Source organism: Dermacentor andersoni, chromosome 11, assembly GCF_023375885.2.
Source record: "Dermacentor andersoni chromosome 11, qqDerAnde1_hic_scaffold, whole genome shotgun sequence".
Classification (NCBI taxonomy): domain Eukaryota; kingdom Metazoa; phylum Arthropoda; class Arachnida; order Ixodida; family Ixodidae; genus Dermacentor; species Dermacentor andersoni.
This window is the reverse complement of record NC_092824.1, coordinates 124,435,300-124,456,018: the sequence shown is the minus strand read 5'-3', so window position 1 is coordinate 124,456,018 and position 20,719 is coordinate 124,435,300. Positions and strand designations below refer to the sequence as shown.

The 20,719-nt window shown below is 51.4% G+C and overlaps 1 protein-coding gene across 5 annotated transcripts in view; it reads right to left on the bottom strand.

The window, feature by feature from the left end:
* Rtca (RNA 3'-terminal phosphate cyclase) overlaps window positions 1–20,719 on the bottom strand; it is a 303,555-nt gene that overhangs the window by 230,421 nt on the left and 52,415 nt on the right. For all 5 annotated transcript variants that reach the window (XR_008614321.2, XM_055075593.2, XM_055075591.2 and 2 more), the window contains exon 5: window positions 19,583–19,696. Coding sequence is in view for 4 of the 5 variants with exons in the window: in XM_055075593.2 (XP_054931568.1) it covers window positions 19,583–19,696 (114 nt within the window). In the remaining variant the exon portion in view is untranslated. The remainder of the gene's footprint in view (window positions 1–19,582; window positions 19,697–20,719) is intronic.

The following is a 20,719-nucleotide window of genomic DNA, read 5'->3' as shown; positions in this document are numbered from 1 at the left end:
CGCCCGCCCCTCATCTTTAAAGCGATCTGCGATGTTTGCAGAGTACGCGTAATGCCGGTAGCTGCGTACGCACTGTGCTTTGGACGTTTCGTTCGCGTTGAAGCGAGAGATGCACGAACGTCAATTGGATCGCTGCTGCTGCCGCGATTCCTCGCTCCAGAATTTTGACTGCGTTTCCGCGCTCCCCGAGCGAGATGTGTTCATGTTCACCTGTGCGGTCGAGGCACCGCGCTTGCCAATTTAGTAAAACACGTTGGCGGGCTAGTTGGTTAGAATCCATGATAGAATGTGTAAGCGCGAGTGAACTAGGACGTAAAAAGAAGCAGACACACAGAGACAGCGCTGCCTCTGTTTGTTTCTTTCTACGTCCTCGTTCAGTCACGCTTACACATTATATGATTGTTAATTTAGTTAGTAACCGAATGTTTACAAGTTTACACGGCCGATAAAACTGCTATCCTTTCTTCGCAGAGGTATCTACTAATTTGCTATCGCAATCGGCGCTTCGTCTTTCGGGCAGAACCGCGAAATTTTTTTATCTCTCTCGTTACCATTAATTCATCATTTAATTTAATTTAATTTAATTAATAAGAACATGCAATTTGCCCTATGCTGTGCTTGGGGTCTTTGTTAATTCGCTTCTTATGATATGACTAATAAAAATCGGGCCCTGGGTTTCCTTTCTTCTCGGTCATATATATATATATATATATATATTGTCGCAGCACTGCGCGACTGAGGCAGAGAAAGAAGAAGTAGGGTGTGCGCGCGTGATCTCGGGGTACTCTGCGCTGGCTGGGCCTGGCCTGTAGCTTCCCTCTCAAACCTCGTTTCACCTTGTAAATAAACATCATTCGTAACAATATATATATATATATTGTCGCGTATACCCTGCTGGAGTATACAAGCTGAATCAAGATACAGGCGGTTGCACTTTACGAAAAAGCTAGCGGCGGCGCGCGATGCCGAGACGAACCTCGTTCTCCTCTTCTTTAGTCTCTTGTTGCGCCACACCATGTGGCAATATTATATATATATATATATATATATATATATATATATATATATATATATATATATATATATATATATATATATATATATATGAGGAGTTTTTTTTCGAAATGAGCCAAATCCACAAACCGAAACTGGGTCAGATAAAACGGTAAAGACAAGAAAAACTAGGCAACTTTCTCATAGAAAAACCGTTGCAACGATATGGGTCAAATAACGCCAGGCGAACGTGTTCGCAGATCGTATTTCGTATCGAAATTGAGCCAGATCCAGCTGTTGCACGGATCAAAATGAGCCAAATCCATTTGCCCAATAGGAGAGCGCTTTTGGCATGACGTCATTTAGCCATCGCTGCCTCCTTGTCAGTTCCCGCCAAGGAGTTGGTTCCCGCCTGACAGCTCAGAGTGTTTCGTTCGTGTTTTCGCGAGTTCTTCGCTTTTCTGATATCGTTGTTCATGGATTCGGATGGCAATGAAGAGATCGGCGAAAGATCTATCCCTAGACGTCGACGGCGAAGTGAAAAAAAGCCGCATCACCACCGTAAAAGCAAGAATGCGCCGTTGCCAAAATGTAAACACGCGAAAAAGACTCTCAGGTGTGCGCTTGTGACAGAAGCATCCACTAAACGTTTCAAGGAGAAGTTTTACGAACTGTGTAGCGTGGAACAAAAGGCGTTCGTTTTGATGTACTGCACGCCAACAGCCGTAAAACGTAGGAGAGGAAAAGAAGCGGAACCTCGTCGGAGCCTTGCTGTTGTTTACAAGGTACGGATAGAAAATGGCCAAGAGATTCGTGTTTGTCGCGATATGTTTTGCGCAGTGCTTGATATTAGTCACAGCACAGTTACTCGCTATATAAAGCACAAGCATGAAAAAGGTGAAGTGAAAGCCGACAGTCGTGGAGGTGACCAGAAGATCAAGCGCTACGGTCGAAAGCGATCAGCTGTTGTGGGTTTCATTAAGCGACTTCGGGCAAGAGAGTCGCACTACAGCCGGAAGAAGACAAAAAAGTTATACCTTCCAAGTGAGCTGAAGAGCATCCGAAACCTGTGGCAGATTTATAGCCAACAAGCACCCGAAGATGTGAGGGTGAAGTATGGCTTCTTTCACCACATTTTTCGAGCGACGTTCAATCTTTCGTTCAGAACACCGAGGACAGACGTTTGCTCTGTGTGCCTGAAAAATGCGTATGAGATGAAAACTTGTGGAGATGTTTCACAGAAGCAGCGCGTCATAACAGAGCAACGTGTGCACAAGTTGAAGTATAAGGCTTTTTTATTCCCTGCTGCGTGAGAAGAGGGAAGACTTGAAAACATTCTCATTTGATTGCCAACAAAATCAAGTGCTCCCCAAAGTTCCGGACCAGGAAGCCTACTACAGCCGCCAGCTCTATCAGTACCACCTCTGCGTGGTGGAAAACCAGGCAGATGGATCAATGCCCAAAGAGGCCATCCATTCCTACACATGGAGCGAAGATGAAAGCTCCAAAGGAAGCAACCAAGTAGCCAGTGCGGTACATAATACACTTCGAAGCGCTAACTTCGAAGGAATTAGAGAGGTGCGGTTAGTAGCCGATGGCTGTGCTGGACAAAACAAGAACAGTACTGTGCTTTGCATGCTTCTTTGGTGGCTCCAGAATGAGGCTCCAGCAGGTGTCTCAGTAGTTTCCCTTGTGTTTCCTGTCACAGGACACAGTTTTTTACCCCCAGACAGGGTATTTGGCAGAATTGAAAAAGATGTTAGACGACACGAAGAAATCCTGAATCCACAAAGCTACCAAAGTATTATTTCAAATCACGGCACTGTGTTAGAGCTTGGAAAACATTGGCATGCGTTCGACTGGAAGGCCTACTGCACGGCGGTGATGAAGTCGACATCCAGCTTGCCGTTCAAGATAACCGAAACGAAGGTCTTCTACATTCAAAGAAATGCAGCTGGTAGGAGTCCTCAAATTAGAGCAGAGCCTCACTATAAAGTTTCTGTGTCAAATTTCGTGTCAGTGCTAAAAAGGGGAAGGTCCCTTGCACAAGCACCCATAAGATGTGCACTGTACGCACACCACGTCAACGAAATGAAAGTCAGAGATGTGACCAGCCTTCTTGTGAAGCATTTCGGAAATTCCTGGCAAGACAATGAAGAGCTTGCGTACTTCGTCAGTGTCTTCAGGCGCGCCCAAGGAAATGATCCTGCGGAAGAATTAGAAGAGAGCTGCTTATGCTGCCAAGAAGACGCACCTGCTCTTCAAGTATAGTTCTATTGTTCTTGAAGCACAGCAAAGCCCTGCTGCCAATGTTATTATAGCTTTTCTGTCATTATTACATGATGCCATTCTGGAAAGCCAATTTTAATAAAGTTTTCATAACAATACCGCCTAAAATCCAGTGTTTCAATTCAATACGAGCCAAATCCAGAGTTCTCACCCTAATATTGGGCATATCTGCCGCATAATTTTTCATTACTTGTGGTCGTAAACTTGCCCTAGCCGACATGTAAAGCATATCATATAATAGCTTTGCTAGCGTTGCATTTAGGTCGGGTAACAAATTTTTGCTTTTTTCTCAACTTTTGTTTACGTGGATTTGACCCATTTCGAAAAAAAACTCCTCATATATATACACATGGGTGAGGTCAGGAAAGCTGGTCGGGCCCCAGCCTCCCCCCACCTCCTGGGAAAATGAAAACTTTCCTCCTATTGTTTTCAGTATATCAAAAATATACGGACAGGCACAGCACCAATTGCGATAGCAAATTAGTAGATAGCTGTACGAAGCAGGGATAGTAGTTTTATCGGCCGTATAAAACTTGTAAATATCGCTTACTAACTAAATTAACACTCATAGCATGCGTAAGCGTGACTCAACAAGGACGTAGAAAGAAATAGACACACAGAGACAGCGCTGTTCTTGTGTGTCTGCTTCTAAATTATGGGGTTTTACGTGCCAAAACCACTTTCTGATTATGAGGCACGCCGTAGTGGAGGACTCCGGAAATTTCGGCCACCTGGGGCACGATCGGAGATCTTTGTTCGATACGCGTTCGGTTCGGTTGCTGCAACGTCACAGAGTGGCAGTATGCAAAATTTCTGAGAACGGGGCGGAGAGAGCAGCCAATCGGCCAGCGGTGAACTCCCCGGAAGTTTACTTCCCTCGTCTGCCGTCTGCTTGCACAGTATGGGTACAGTGTGCTAGAATACTAGTTACTAGTACTAGTTACTAGTAGAATACTAGTACTAGTTCACTGTAGTATGGGCACCCTGCAATGAAGTTTGCCTGCACATGTTGCGCCATCCAGCAGCGGCGGTGAGCATCCGCGGGTAGGCCCTCACCGTCATTTCACCACTGTCCGTGGTGCGTTCAGGCCCGCCTGAAAGCCTGCTTTTCCAATTTTCCAATGGATTCACCGCGGCTTCCCGGCAGCTCCTTCGTGAGAAGTGTGAACAAAAAGAACAAGCGCAGATACTGCTGCGTTAAGGATAGTCATAACCGCAAAGGGGATGTCTGCACCAAATTGTACTGCATCCCTTCAAAATCGGGGGAAGCAACCCGGCGGCTGGAGTGGATCGTCGCGGTTCGTGTCAGTCTTGCGAATTTCTGTTAAACAATCTAAGGTGTAAATGTAAAAACAAGAAAAAAAAGTTCAAACAAACCAGCAGCGGCATACGTAAAAACACGCAATAAAGCGTCAACTGCATAGAAACGCGTGAACTGATTCCCGCTGTTGTAAATCAGTTCATATATTTGTTTAGCTCATCTTGCTCCAGAACAAATGCGCAGTGGTTGTTACGTGTCAAATCTAGCTTCGTAAGCGCTCCGTGCTGGAGCTTCGTACGTACTGTGCTTCTTAAATTATGGGGTTTAACGTGCCAAAACCACTTTCTGATTATGAGGCACGCCGTAGTGGAGGACTCCGGAAATTTCGACCACCTGGGGATCTTTAACGTGCACCTAAATCTAAGTACACGGGCGTTTTCGCATTACGCCCCCATCGAAATGCGGCCGCCGTGGCCGGGATTCGATCCCGCGACCTCGTGCTCAGCAGCCCAACACCATAGCCACTGAGCAACCACGGCGGGTTACTGTGCTTCTTCCTGCGCCAAGATCAAGATGCGAATAGTGGAACCGAGCTCATTCGTGCCGATGTTTTCTCATGCTTAGAACAACAGAACTAAGGTTGGAGTACACTGCAGCACACGTCGAGTAGTCGAAAATTAGCATTTCTCTCGCGCACGCTAGTGCATATTTGTTCAGTCGTCACATTGTTTAGTCTCAGCTGATTGCTCTCTATGATGCTTCAGCGGTAATGCCCTCTCACATTCGAGCCCGAACGACAATAAACAGAATATGCTCGAGGCACTTTGTCAACGGAGAAAAAAGCACTTACCTGCCAATTCGCCAAAACCTCTACAATTGTGCGGTGCAAGGCACGCTCCAAGTAACGAAGTGACAAATGATAGTTGAAAGACGTCCACGGCCATATTTGCTCACTTCAGTGGCATAAAATAATAATTTAACTCCCTTTGAGTTCGACGTCGCAAGCATGCTTGCTTTGTTGTGACAAATAATTCGCCATCTGCGGTGCTTCCTTAGTGGCTATGTTGTTGGGCTGCTAACCACTAGGTCGCGGGATCAAATCAGGGCCACGGCGGCCGAATTTCGAGGGGGTCAAAATACCAGAACACCCGTGTAATTAGATTTAGGTCCACCTTAAAGAACCCCAGGTGGTCCAAATTATTCCGGAGTCCCCCGCCACGTCGTGCCTACTAATCAGATCGTGGTTTTGGCACCTAAAACACCATAATTTGGTTTAAGCACCTCGCTGTGATGTCCGTGCTGTCTACTCCTTTGACATGATATACATGGTTGTAGTCATAAATTTGACGTCCTTTCTCAAGCGCCGGTGGTCCAAAATGGGCCTCAATGTTTTCGATTGCCTTAAGACCGCAATTTAGAATGTCCGACAGGTTTCAAACGAGCGCCGCAGAAGCATGCCCCCGCAGCAGCGGCCGCCTCGGTGTTTCGCGCAACCGACACGGTGGCGCTGACGGCTGAGCCGATCGCTGCGCCGCCTGACCATTGCAGGGAGCCCATACTACAAAACAAAATGTCTTCCAACGAATGAAATCTTTGTCTAAAAAAATGTGTTCTTTTTCTTCTCAAGCTTAAAGACGTTTTGAAATAGTAGTACGTGTGACTACTACAATTTAAAACTATTAGTTTCTCTGCGTCGTCCCTAGGTAGTGACGCACACAGCGAGGAGAAAAATGAAACGACGGGAACAGTGGCGCACTTTTCAAGAGGCAGCAACAACATTCCAGTGGTTTGCTGGCACCGATGATGGGGTTGATTTCGCTTTGCAGCCAACGCACTATTTGTTTTGAGAAACGAAAGCGACGTCGGAATTCGCGTTCTGCCATTTCTTCAAACGCGTTTCGCACCGCCACCCGCTCCCCTTCCTTCTCGAGCAACGCCAGCGCAACAACCTAAGTTCCCAACGCAAGCGCCATTTTTCTCGAATTAAACTATGGATTGGATCCGAACGTGCTATTCAGCTGCCGAAGCCGCCGTTCGGATCCAATCCAATCCACCAGACGCGCCACGCGAAGCCGGTCTCGTAACGAGCGATGATCGCTCCAAACTTCCCAACTCCCGTCGCGTTGGGTGCCTAGCAGACGACTTGCTCGGTGGTAAGATGATTAACAGGAGTGTGTCCTCATTTTGACGTCACCGAAAACGTGGCCGCGCCCCGCGACTGGTGACGTCGGCGCGGAGTAGGCCAATCGCGCGCGTCGGTAACCGAACGAACGCGCCGAACAACGATCTCCGATCGCACCCCTGGGGTTCTTTAACGCGCACCTAAATCTAAGTACACGGCTGTTTTGCATTTCGCCCCCATCTAAATGCGGCCGCCGTGGCCGGGATTGTGTGTCTGCTTCTTTCTACGTTCTTCTTCAGTCGCGCTCTCTCATTCTATCATGGATTCAAACCAACTAGCCCGTTAACGTGTTCTAAATAAATTAACCAGCACGGTGTCACGCGCCCACAGGTAAACATGAACACACATCGCTCGATGACAGCGGAAACTGTCTGTGAAAACGCTGTAGTTAGGAATCGCGGCAGCAGCCGCGAGCGAAATGGCCTCCGTGAATCTGTCGCTTCAACGCGTACGAAACGTCGAAAGCACAGCGCAAACGAAGCTACCGGCGCCACGTCGCAGACCGCCTTCAAGACGCACGAGCGCCGGCAACGCTTTCCCACGGCGTCCGCGACTCGGGTGGCCAACGCCGTAGTAGACGCCGCTGTTGCGTCCACTCTGCTGGAGCGGCGGGTGAGGAGGACATCGAGACGCCCTGGCAGCCGCCGGAGAAAACGACCCTCCTCCCTCGCCTCACTGCCTCGCGCGCCACAGGAGACGGCACGCATCTGGGCAGCGTTCCTCGCTCGCGAGATTGAATGATGATGACAGTGATCTGAAGAAAGACGCTTGATTCTGGGAGATTGAATCGCGTTCACCGGTTCACCCTTACACGCTTTCACTCATACGGTACGTCACGGCGACGGCACAAATGCAGTCGCGTCTGAGCTGCGATCGGAGAAGGTCACGTTGCTCCTCGCTCTGACGACTTCGCCTCGATTGCTGGTGTATCCACACGACGGACGGCTCCGCGCAAATCTGTGCCGCGGACGCTTATTCCGCCGCCCGTCCGGCTGCGAAGCGCATCCAGACGACGGACGGACTGAGTAGACGACCGCGCCGGAAAAATAAAGATGGCGGCTACGCCCGAAGGAGCAGGAGGAGGAGGAAAAACGTTTATTTAGTTCTAGAAAATTCTATGAATTTCGCGGAGTCAGATGGTGTCTTCCATCTTCTTGGCAATGGCCGTCTGCCCCTAGTCCAGGGCTCCGCTGGATGCCGCTGCCAGCTGGGCCCGTCGGATCAGCCCTAGTTGGACGTCCTGACGGTCGCTGGAGAGCATTCCTTCCCATTGCTCCGCACTCGGGTTTGGTATTATTGGTGCCGCATTTGTTTTCTGGCAGGCCCACGTTATATGGTAGAGCATGGGTGTGTCCTGGCACCATGGGCATTTGTCACTGTATTGTGTGGGTTGTATTTTGCTGAGGGTGTTTAAGTTCGGATATGCACCCGTCTGTAGCAGCCTCCAAGCTACGGAGTCCTCTCTAGTGAGAGACCTATGCGGCGAGGGGTACCGCTTCCTGCTGCCCTTATAGTGATTCAGGATAGCCGAGTATTCTCTGGGGACTGGCTCGGTTTCCTCGAGGTCATTGGCGGAGGGTGCTCGGTATGCAGTGTATCCTCGGGCTACCCTGCCGGGACGTGGAAGGCAACCGTGAGGTCGACAGGGTAGCCCGAGGATACGCCCGAAGCGACTGCCGTCCGCCTCGAACCTGTCAAGTCGTCGTCGTCCACTGTGTGGCCCGTAACTTTCAAACTGAGGATTGTATTTGGTTTAAATTTGTGTCCAGAAGCTTCGTCAGCAATGTATTCGTGATGAGTGGACACCGTTTCCGAAAGCGATACTCAGATTCTTGGCGTGTAGGCTTAGAGTGGTTGTATTGGCTGAACATGGCCTCGAAGATGTTGCCGCGGCCCGGGCGGATCTCAGTGGCCGTAAGTTAATATAATTGCTTGTTTTTACTCACTCTAGATGGCGCCATCAGTGTAACAGAGACTTTGTCATAGGTGTTTTCACTCTGAATGAAAATGGAGATCGAAAGGAAACGACGGTTGGCCGCAATGGCTGTTGTTTTGTCCGAATTGGACACGAATGGTGTCAGCAGCGATGAAGCTGTTTCAGAAATATCCCAAAGCCGCGCTTGTTGCCAGACTGTAGAGCATGCTAGGCTAAATCCGCAGCATTCGACCCCCAAAATCCGGATGCGAAAAATAGCTCGGCATTTTCCGTCCGTGGGGGTCGCGGACGACGCGCGGACGGCACAAATCCGTGACGCGTAGTCACGTGATGCGCAGTCCGTCGCGAAAAAGACGGATTTCGTCCGTCGTGTGGATCCACCATTAGGAGCACGTTGCCGCGCTTTTCGCTGCTTTCGGCTTTCTTCCCGCACGCGAGAAGAGGCCTCGGCAGCACAATATGGAGTTTCGGCCACCCGGCGAGCCGCCGCCACGCGTCCGCCATCGACGCCATGCCAGCTTGAGCCGGGTGATACTCGGCCCCGCGACCCTCGATGAGCTCCGGGCAAGGGAGGACCTCGAGCGTCGCGCCACTCGCATGCTGGGCGAGTGGCTACGTGCACGGGCCCCCTCGTTGAAGATCCCTGCAGTTCCCCCCGTGCCTACGACCGCACCGGCAGCCCCAGCGGCAACTTCGGCGCCATCCGAGAACGGCCCTTGCGTGCAGGAAACCCACGCTGAGGTGCCGCTTCCCCTCTCGGACGACGAACAAATGGACTTGACCAGTTCTCGGAAACGCGCCCGCGAGAGCGAGGATGACGAACCTGCCGGGCCACGCAAGCAGCCGCCGAGCGTTCCCCCCTGCGCCGTCTCCGAGCTCCAACTTCCATCCGGCCCTGCCACCCGAGTAACAGCCGTCGTCTCTAATGCACCACTCCCCGTCGTTGCACCCCAACTGTCACAGACGCCAGCTGCCGCAGACGAAAACGCCGCCGCAGTGCTCTCTGAGCGTTCAGCCCCTACTAAGCCCGGCCCAAGAAGGAAGCGACGCTTCCGCCAGTTTGCCGAACTCTTCACGGATGCGTCGCAAAACGCACATGCCTCCCCTGACAATGCCGCCGACACTGTGCTCTTCCGTCCCATCGGCCGCAAAAACAACTTTTTGAAGCTGTCTAGTGACCTTATTGCCGCCCAACTTTGCCGCATTGATGGCGCCAAACGCGTGCGAGTCAACTTTCGCCGTAACGTGGTTGCGGCAGACTCTGTGCCCGGTGCGGACCTGTCCCGCTTGCTGGATGTACGGGCCATCGCGGACATACCAGTGAAGGCGAAAGCTCTCGGCAAGCACTCTTGCGTCGGCGTCCTTTTCGGCGTTGACAGCTCCTTTGACAACGACACACTGAGGGACAACATAGAGGCTCCCGTTCCCGTTCTCTCCTGTTCCCGCAACGGCGCAAACGTGAGCGTCACCTTTGCCGGCAACGTCGTCCCCACGGACGTACTTCTCTTCAAGCAACGACGGCTCGTGCGACCTCGTCTGCCACGTCCACTCCAGTGCGACCGCTGCGGTGTGTACGGCCATGCCGGCGCCACTTGCTCCTACGACGCCCGTTGCCTCCGCTGCGGAGGTGGTCACGCGACAAGCGACTGCGCCGCGCAGCACCCGGCGTGCATAAACTGCAAAGGCCGCCATGCAGCAACCGAGCCGCGCTGCCCACACTGGCAGCTCGAAAGGAAAGCAGCCATCCTGCTAGCCTCCTCCGAGCAGCCCATGACTCGGAAGAAGGCGCTCGAGTTGGCCAAAGCTCGCGCCGCGCAACCTGAGCATCGTCAGCATCAGCAGAACGTGCCCCGCCCTTCAGCGACGGTACAAGCTGGCGTGTCGTTCAGCGATGCTTTACGTGGCCGCAGCGTCAATCCCGCCGCGCCGGAAACCACGCCGCCTCCCGCAGTTGCCCCTGTCGGCGACCCGAGGGACGCCCTGATCGCGGCGCTCGCCGCAGCTCTGCGGGCGCTCATGGAGACCACCCCGCACATGGACGACACGGTGCGACAGATGTGCACCGCGGCCCTGGCCGCACAGCAGTCCCTGCCTCGTCATGGCTAGCCGAGCAGCGAAACGTCCGCCGCGCATACTGCAGTGGAATGTCCGCTCGATGCGCCGCCGGCACCCGGAGCTTTGCCAGCTTCTTCTCCTGCACGAGTACGATGTGCTCGCGTTGCAGGAGACACACGTACGCGACGGGGAGTGCAACCTTCCGGGCTTCGTCGCCTACCACAGTGCCGTCACGTGCGAACTTCAGTCTTGTGCCGACGTTCCGTGCCGCGATCCACTCCACCCACCCGGCCGCTCTCGAGCGTCTGTTTATGTGCGTGCGCGCCTTGGTCAAGCCGCCGTCTCTGTGTCCGACATCGTTCCCACCTCCGTGGAGTGCATGGCTGTGACTGTGCGCGTTGGGGGGGTCGACACTTGTGTCGCCAGCGTGTACGTCCAGCCCGTGCAGCGATGGGATACCTCTTTCGTGGAGAGCCTCACAGCGCGCATCGACGGTGACTGTGTTGTGTGCGGCGACTTTAACTCTCACCACACGGCATGGGGCAGCAGCCGCTGTGAGCCTAACGGCAGGAACCTGCTGAACTCTATCAACTCCTCTGGTCTGCTGATCATCAACACCGGCAGTCCCACTTTCGTGCGTCGGAATGTGCGCGGGAGTGTGATAGACTTATCGCTGGTGAGTGAACGGTGCCATTACGAGTGGGTACGCAGCCCTGACACGCAAGGATCGGATCATTATCCGATCTCGCTTGACCCTCTCGGCCTCTGCCGCGACCGGATCCGCACTTACCGCATCACGGACTGGTCTCTCTTCAGGACGCTGTGTGCCACGCCTCCTCCTGTCAACACTGATTTCCTTTCGCACATCTCAAGCTGCGTTGCCGCCGCGACCAAGTCATGTACGGTGCCCGCTGGAACGCCGGCGCCCGACATGAAACTTTTGAACTTACGCGCGGTACGACGACGCGCCGAACGCCGCGCCATCAAAAGCGACAAGGTGGAGCACTGGACTCTTTACAACCGCCTTGACGCCGCGTGCCGTCGTCATGCCAAGCAGCGCCGCAATCAGAGCTGGCAAAGTCTCTGCCTCTCCTTGGAGGACACTCGCGATAAAGCCCGCCCCTGGCGCATCCTCGCCGCCCTGCTCAGTCCCAAGATCCCCCGCCGCCCTGCACTCTCCATCGCAGTGGCTCAGGGCTTGAGTGCCGAGCAGTTGGCCGAACTGTTCGCGGATACGTTCGCCCCGCCGTCTGTGTGCCCTGTCACAGCCGCCGTCGAACTTCCGCCGCACAACATGGTTGAACGCCTCGCTCCTATGCGCTATTTCCCAACGAGCGCAATTATGGAGCATGTAGAAGTGTTGTGTTCTGCTGAGTTCACGATCAGCGAGTTGCGCATCGTCTTGAACAAGCACAAACGCCGCTCCGCTCCCGGTTCCGACGGCGTTACTCATCAAGTGCTCAGGAACATCGACGCAGCTCAACTTCCCTCACTTCTCGAGGTTTTCAACTCCGTCTGGCGCAGCGGCATCATCCCCGCCAACTGGAAAGAGGCGATCGTGGTTCCCATTCTGAAGCGCGGCAAACCAGCCTCGAACATCAGCTCCTATCGCCCAGTATCGCTGACCTCGGTACCCGGCAAAACGATGGAGTCGATGGCTTTGAACCGACTCGAATGGATCGCCTCCGCCCTCGACGCTCTTGCCCCGGAACAGAGTGGCTTCCGCCGACTCCGCTCGACAGCTGATTCCATCGCGGACGTTGTCGCCACTCTCGAGCACGCTGCAAGCCGCCACGAAGCCGCATACCTGGTGCTGCTCGATGTCGAACGCGCGTTTGACGGCCTCCCGCACGGCACCATCATCCAAGCGCTTCGCGAGCTGCGCATCACCGGGCGCCTACTGGACTATGTGTCGGCCTTTCTTAGCGACCGAACACTCAGAGTGCGTGTTGGCGACGCGCTCAGCACCCCCCGCAGCGTGACCGCTGGTGTTCCTCAGGGCCCTCAGGGTGTTCTTAGCCCCTTTCTGTTCAACTTGGCGCTTGCAAGGCTCCCCGATTTCATCCCGAAGCTGACAGCCTTCGAAGTCAGCGTGGCGATTTACGCCGACGACATCGCTCTTTTCGCTTCCGGGCCCACGGACTATGGCTACCAAGTGCGGCAATCACTGCAGTCTGCTATCAACGCCGTGGACGAATACCTCACCAGCGTGGGGCTTCAGCTCTCGGCGTCTAAAACCGAGGCGCTAATGATCCACCCCCGTGGTAGCCGTGCTCGCTCCGCAGTGCCCACGCTCTCGCTGCGCGGAAGCCCCCTCCCGTGGCAGAGAAAAGTTCGCTACCTGGGCCTTCACATCGACTGCCGCCTGAACTTTAATGCGGCAACCACACAGCTCTGCAGGGACGCCAGGAAAGTTGCAGGCGCCGCACGCTCCCTGCTCGCCCGTGGCCGCGGCTGCACACCGCATCTTGCGCTCCGAGTTTATAACTCTATCGCTACTTCGCGAGCGCTCTACGCACTCCCGCTCACCAACGCCAGTGCAGCCAACTGGAGGGCCGTTGACGTCGAACACCGCACTGCAGTTCGCCAAATGTACGCGCTTCCCCGCTTCTCGCAAGTGGGGGCAACTCTCGCCGAAGCGGGAAACTGGCCGCCCTCACTTCGTGCGAGGAAACAGGCGCTTCACCACATCGAGCGCCTGCAACGGTCGCCACAGGGCCAGTCTCTCGTGTGCCGCCTCCACACCCTCGAGGGCTCGGGCATGGGTCAGCATGCCACCGACTTCAGCGCCCGCATCGCGTCTCTGCCGCAACTCCTTCCCTTGCCGCCATCGCCGCACGCTTCCCCGCTGCTTGACGTTAACATCAGCGTCCCGGGCGTCACGAGCAAGCGCCGAACAGCACTATGTGCCATGCAGCAGGAGACGGCTGCACTACTTCACGAACACCTGCGCGACCGCCTCCTAGTCTACACTGACGGCTCTGTCTCCAGTGACGGCTCCGCTGCTGCTGCGTGCACGGCACCGGACATTTCTGCGTCCCGGCAGTGCCGTCACCGTTTCCCTGCCTCATCGACAGTCGCCGAACTCGCGGCCATCGACCTTGCGGCTGACCTTCTTCACCAGTGCGGTGTCTCGTCTGCTGCGATCCTGAGTGACTCGCGCGCGGCTCTGTGCATGCTGCGGAACGACTATGCCGGTGTCCCACTTGTGCAGCGCGTGGGATCGAAACTGCGCCACGTCGTAAATCAGGGCTGCGACTTGGTTTTGCAGTGGGTCCCCGCGCACATTGGCCTGCCCGGAAACGAAGCAGCCGACGCCCTTGCGATGGAAGCTCTCGCGGCTCGCTTCCCCCTCGCCATCTCCGTCACTCGCTTCGACGTGGCCAAGACGGCCATACTGCGCACCCTCCGCGCGCATCATCCTGACTCACGTGTTGCTGCGGGGACGCCCCCTCGCCTCCTCCCCCGCACCGGCCTCTCCCGCTGGGATCGCTCCTTTCTCCTGCGGCTGCGCGTCGGCTGCTACAGCACGGCCGCCCGATTGCACAGACTGCATGGAACAGGCAGCCCCGCGTGTACGGAATGCGGCGAGGATGAGACACTGGAACACCTTCTCCAGCGTTGCCCATCCTTCGACGTTGAGCGCACCGCGCTCTGTGCTTCGTATCGCCGAGTCGGACTACCGTGCAGCACGGAGGGTGATCTCCTATTTCCCGCAGCTCCCGCCTCCATCGCCAAGAGAGCGCTTGCTGCCCTCCTTGGCTTTTGTGACGAGACTCAGCTGAGAGCGCGGCTGTAAGCCCCGCTTTGCTTCTTCTTTAACCTTCTTGTTTTTTTTTTGTTTTTTTTTTCGCTCTCTTTCGTTCTCTCTCTAATCTTTTTCTCCCCACTCCCCTTACCCCGTGCAGTGCTGTTGAGGTGCCCTCCCTTGAGAGACAGTTACGGCACTGCACTTTTCTCTTCCTTTCATCTTAAAATCACTACTACTACTACGGCACAAATGCGCCTCTCCATATAATTGCCATCACAACAAAACTGTCTTCTCTGAGGATGAGGTGAAGCTTGCTTCAACAATGGAACCGCTGTTTTCCTCGTTCTCTCGCACGCCGCAGAAGAGACGAAGCGTGACGCCATGTTGCCGCCTCCTTCCTTATCCCTTCCTGCAGTGCGGTATTTCGCGCGCTCAGCATTTCACGGGAATCCCCGTTGTACAGTAGTAGTAGTAGTTGGTTGTTTCTTTTCAATGAAACAAAGAAAATGAAAATAAGAAAATTACTGCTTAACTGTCTACGGCTGCAACATTTGCTGACACCTGAACCCTGTTTTCGCAGCTTGCATCGGTGTAATACTCTGCAACCACACAATCGTTGCCGCAAGGTCAACGCACCAGTAGCCAAAATTAACGGGCGAGTCTTCAGGCACACTTTTTAGAGCACAGCTCTTGGGCGCCCGTTCCTGGTTTGAGCGTCGGCGTAACCGCGCGAACGCGCGCGTTTGTCGTCGTCGTCCGCTTCGGTGCGGCTCACTACGCTAGCGTTCCCCTTTCTGCGATGGCGCTGATGGCACTGAACCACTAAAGTCACTTGATAATTGGAAAGTAGCGACACTCTTTGAACTCTGCCGCGGCCGCGCGACCTCCTCGCCTCCTCCTCGCCCCTTGCGCGTTCCCCCGCGGCGACCAGTTTTGCCCCCGTTTTTCTGCACGACGATTGGTCTCCCTGCCGTTGCCCTTGGAAACGCACGGATCTTGAGTTTTGCTTCTGTTTTTCTTTTTCGTTCGCGCCATTTTCCTCCCGAGCACGGCTGGCTCGGCGCTTTAGCTCGGCGTAGCGAACGTTGTACGCTGTGTTTCCTGCTCTATGTGCTAGCGCTATGCCGGGCTGTTGCGCATATAACTGCAGCAAGAAGCCTGAAGATGGTTATGCCGTTTTTATGATACCACAAGGAAAGCGTTACGGCTTGCGCAGGAAGCAGTGGCTGCATGACATTGGCCGAAATAACTTTGTTCCGACAAAGAACAGCGTTGTTTGCGAGCTGAGGCGTCTTATAGCTCGTAGCAAAGCATCCAGTAATGCTGCATTTTTTTTTTCATTCTTCCGGCCTGCTCACCAGCGTTTTTGTTGCTGTTGTCCTCAATATGCTTAATATTCTGGGGCGGCTCCATAACCGCGCATGTCGCTAACTGTTGTTATTCAGTCGAAAGTGGAGCATTATAGATTCTGCTTTGCGCCCTGAAAAAATTAGTGGCAAGTATACCCGTGGTATTGCAGGTGATGAACGTTAGCTAGTCAACATTAAGTTTTTTTTTTTTTATGTTTTAAGGCGAAAGCCTTTAGATCTCTGTTTCAAGGTCGCGTTGTAAACTGGAAGTATCACGTGACCCAAAGCGTGTCCACCCCGTATAAGAGGATGGTTACCCAAGTTAATTAATGAATCATTAGTGATTGACATAAGGTGGATTAGAGAGGATTAAGGTTGATTAGAGTGTATTAAAGAAGATTAAGATGGATTAGAGTACATTAAGGATTAATATGCATGAACAAAGATTAAGGTGGGTGGAGGAGGATTAAAGTGGATTATGGTGGATAAGGGTGAAGGGTTGATGAAAGGGTATTAAGACTGATTAGGGTGAATTGGGTGCATGAACAAGGATTAGGGAGGATTGAGGTGGATAAAGACAGATTAAGGTCGATTAATGTGGATTAAGGTGAATTAGGGTTGATAATGGAGGATTAAGACTGATTAGGATGGATTAGGGTAGATTAAGGTGGATTAGGGGATTAAAGTGGATTACCTTTATATAAATCTGGTGACTGCAGGCAGCTTTTATCTAACTATAGGCCTATTTCTTTAACTGCAACCTCATGTAAAATACTAGAACACATAATCTATAAGCATATAATACTGTTCCTTGAAAATAATAACCTATTGAACAGCTTTCAGCGCGGCTTCAGACGCGGTTTTAGTACTGTAACACAACTTACGGAGTTCACTCATGACCTTTCCCATTACATCGACTTAGGTAATCAGATTGACACCATTTTCATTGACTTTAGCAAAGCTTTTGACACAGTACTACATTCTAAATTGCTTTTGAAACTCCATAATATTCTAAATAACCCTCAGTTAGTGTCTTGGATTTCCAGTTTCCTTTCTTTGCGTTACCAATTCGTATGCTATGATTCTGCGGATTCGTCTGTAGTCGACGTCACCTCAGGAGTCCCACAGGGATCCGTACTTGGCCCTCTACTATTCTTATTGTTTATTAACGACCTTCCAGACCATGTTACTTCAAAAATACGCCTCTATGCAGATGATTGTGTTATGTACAGCCCAGTTGACTCACTCGCTGATCATCAGCGCCTTAAAGATTCCTTTGTTTCATTTTGTGACTGGTGTGCTACTTGGAAAATGAGCATAAATTTTGATAAAACTGTTGTAATGTCTTTTACTCACAGACACATGCCCGTATGTTATGATTATATATGCAACGGTGTACCACTAACACGAGTTTTTCGATACAAATATTTAGGCGTCATTTTTACACCCACCTTGTCTTGGTCTAAACATATAGATTACATTTGTAGTAAAGCGTTAAAAAAACTTGGTTACATCCGCCGGACGTTGTCTCCTGCTCCGAGGGACACTAAATTAGTAGCATATAAAACACTGATTCGCCCAATTTTAGAATATGCTTCCTCCGTATGGAACCCATATAAACAATGTGAAATTAATTGTATTGAGTCGGTCCAGAGGAAGGCCATTCGTTTTGTTTACCGTCGCTTCGACCGAGACTTTTCGCCGTCAGCTGCTCTTACGGAATTAAACCTCCAGTTTCTCTCTAGGCGGCGGCCCATAGAATCTCTGAAGATTTTCTATTCTTATAAGAACTCTCTTTGTCACCTATCAGATCCCTCCCTTTTAATGTCTGCTTGCCCGACTTCAACTAGAGCTTATCATGCCTCTAATATCAGACCACTCCATCCACGCACTAACACTTTCAAATACAGTTTGTTTCCCCGCATGATTGAACAGTGGAATTTGTTACCTGCCGAAGTTCGTTTGTTACCCATTTCTCAATTTTTAAATGCTATTGCTGATGTATAGTTCCTTCACATCTTTATATTTCTATGTTCTTGTTTCTGCATATCATAGTCAGTTTTCCTCGCATGTACACCCACTCCTGCCATAGCCCTAACGGGCTGCAGTATGTATAAATAAATAAATAAAATAAATTAGGGACCATGGAGAGGGATTAGGTTTGATAGAGGTGGATTAGCGTGTATTAAGGTAGATTGGGACTATTAATCAGGATTAAGTTAGATTAAGGCATATGAATAAGGATTAAGGTGGATTATGATGGATTAGGGTTGATAGAGGAGGATTAAGACGGTATAGGGTAGGCTAAGGTGCATTATGGGCGATGTAGGTTGATAAGGTTGTATTAAGGTGGATTGGGAGTATTAAGGTGGATGAAGGAGCATTAAGGTGGATTAGAGTGGACTAAGGTTAATTAGGGTCCATTGAGTAATAAGACCGATTAGTCTGCTATAATCCTCCTAATGCACATTAATCCACAGAATCCATATTCATCGACCCTAATCCTCCTTCATTCACTTTAATCCACCATAATCCACGAAAGTCCTCCTTAATGCACCCTAATCCACCTTCATCGACCTTAATCTACTGTAAACCTCCTTAATGCACTTTAATCCTCCTTAATCAACCACAATGCTACCTTATTCACTTTAATACACCCTAATCCACTATAATCGCCCTTAATTCACCTTAATCTACCCGAATCCACATGCATCTACCTTAATCCACCCTTATCCTCCTTAATCCACCCTAATCCTTCTTCACTCACTTTATTTCACCCTAGCCCATCATAATCCTCCTTAAGGCACCTTAATCCTTCTTAATCCACCCTTATCTTCCTTCATGCACTATAATCCACCCTAATGCACTATAATCGTCCTTAATGCACCTCAACGCACCTTCATCCACCCTAATCCACCTTCATCGACATTAATCCAACCTAGTCCTCCTTTATGCACCCTAATCAATCTTCATTCACCCTAACACACCTTCATCGACTTTAATCCACCTTAATCCTCCTTAATACACCCGATTTCATCTTAATCCAATCACTAATCAATCATTGCTTTGCTAATCAATAATCATCTCTTATACGCGGCTGCACATGCTTTGGTTCGCTTCCCGCCTTCCTTCGGTCACGTGATATTTTCTATAGCTCACAACGGGACCTTGAAGCAGAGGTCTAAGGCTTTCGCTTAATAAGCGACACACAAAAAGATGTGTCACAAGCAATACTAGATCAGACGCACGAAGTAAAGCATCTGATCATGTGGCAGAAAAATTGTCTGGAGTATAGAACTCGCCTCAAAGCTCCCTTTACACCGGTATACCCCTTTCATACGGCTTTAAGAAAAAACCAACCTCCTCATAAACGTTGCCTCCAGCATTATCGATGCTGTTATTAGCATTTCTCAAAATTTTTAACCCCACTGGGGTGCGCAACTGGCCAAAAATAACACGCCTCCATAGAATCCTGCGGCCCGTCTGCGGGAGCCCAGGAGGAAAAGCGCGCCGTGCGCAGCCGGCGGGCGAGGAGAATCGAGGAGGAAAGCACCGTGAGGAGGAGAGTGTCGCTACTTTCAAATTATCAAGGGGCTTTATGAACCACTGCCAGTCGGTGACTTCGCTCTCAAAATATTTGCCTCAGTATATCGCGAAACGAAAACACGTACAAAGCTGCACTCAAACTTCGCATCAGGGAGTAATCGCCGGACATAACCAACGCAACCTATAGATATATATATAGTGAACGACTGTGTTGACTCACGGCAGTGCTGCTCGTCGGAGCCGTCGGCGCAGTCGAACCGTCCGTCACACACGCGCGTTGTCGGAATGCAGGCCACGTTGCCGCACTGGAACTGGCCGGGGCTGCTGCACAGATCTGTGGAGAGAGGCAAGCGATTTATGACAGACCCCCGGCCATAATCATACTGGCCGTTAAACGGGCTCGCCTTGGTCAATGCATTCTACAACTCGACGTAAACTTTGCGCTCTGTCTTACTGTTTCAGCAACAAGGAGACTCAAACCAAGCGCGCGTGCAGTAATGCGAAGGACCGGGCAACATGGTATATAGAGCGCATATGCGATTACATACACTGTGCAAATTAAATTAGCTTATGTAACAAGTATAATTGGGCAGAGAATAAACGTCTAGAGTAGATTGCCGGTGGACAGCCATATGTAGTGCAATGGGATAGACAAAGGAGCGTAGCTGGGGGACGTCAGAGAATCAAAAGGGCAAGAAGGAGAACAGCGTGAGTACTCATGCAGCTACACCCAAGCATTCTGCATAATGACGAGCTGAGCAAGAACAAAGCCACTGAGCACGAGAAATCGGCTCCTTGTAAACCTTCACATATCAGCTGGACAAAGATCTGGTCGCTCGTATCGGGTGTGCCACCGAGCACCAGCCGTGAGGGGCTTTATCGACCCATATTTAGAAGGGGGGAGTTTTCGAATACGAATCGAATACGAGTAATAAGTATCGAGTAGTCAAACTCAGACGCATATATTTACACCAGGAATATTTATTTGTGCTATAGTTAGGTACCATGCTTGTATTGACTAGTGAAATAAAGAAAGCCAATTATCACGATCCGCTTTATAGACATCACTAATTGTTTTTGCACGAATAGCCTCTGAACACCTTTAGAGCCTGGTTGCAAACAACCTTTTCGAGGATGAATGACTGCTGTGTGACTAGCTTTCCAAAAAACGCCAAATAAACGCTCGTTAAAAAAGAAACAAAAGACGCCCCGTGCTATGAAACTCGACACGCCCAGCGTGCGCAGCGACGAGGCGACACTCGAGTAGGCGACGCGCAACCTTTCGACGCGTCGCGTGCGTCTGGTTGATCGTGGCATATTCGCGGCCACCATCATCAGCTCATTTTATTCGTGTTAA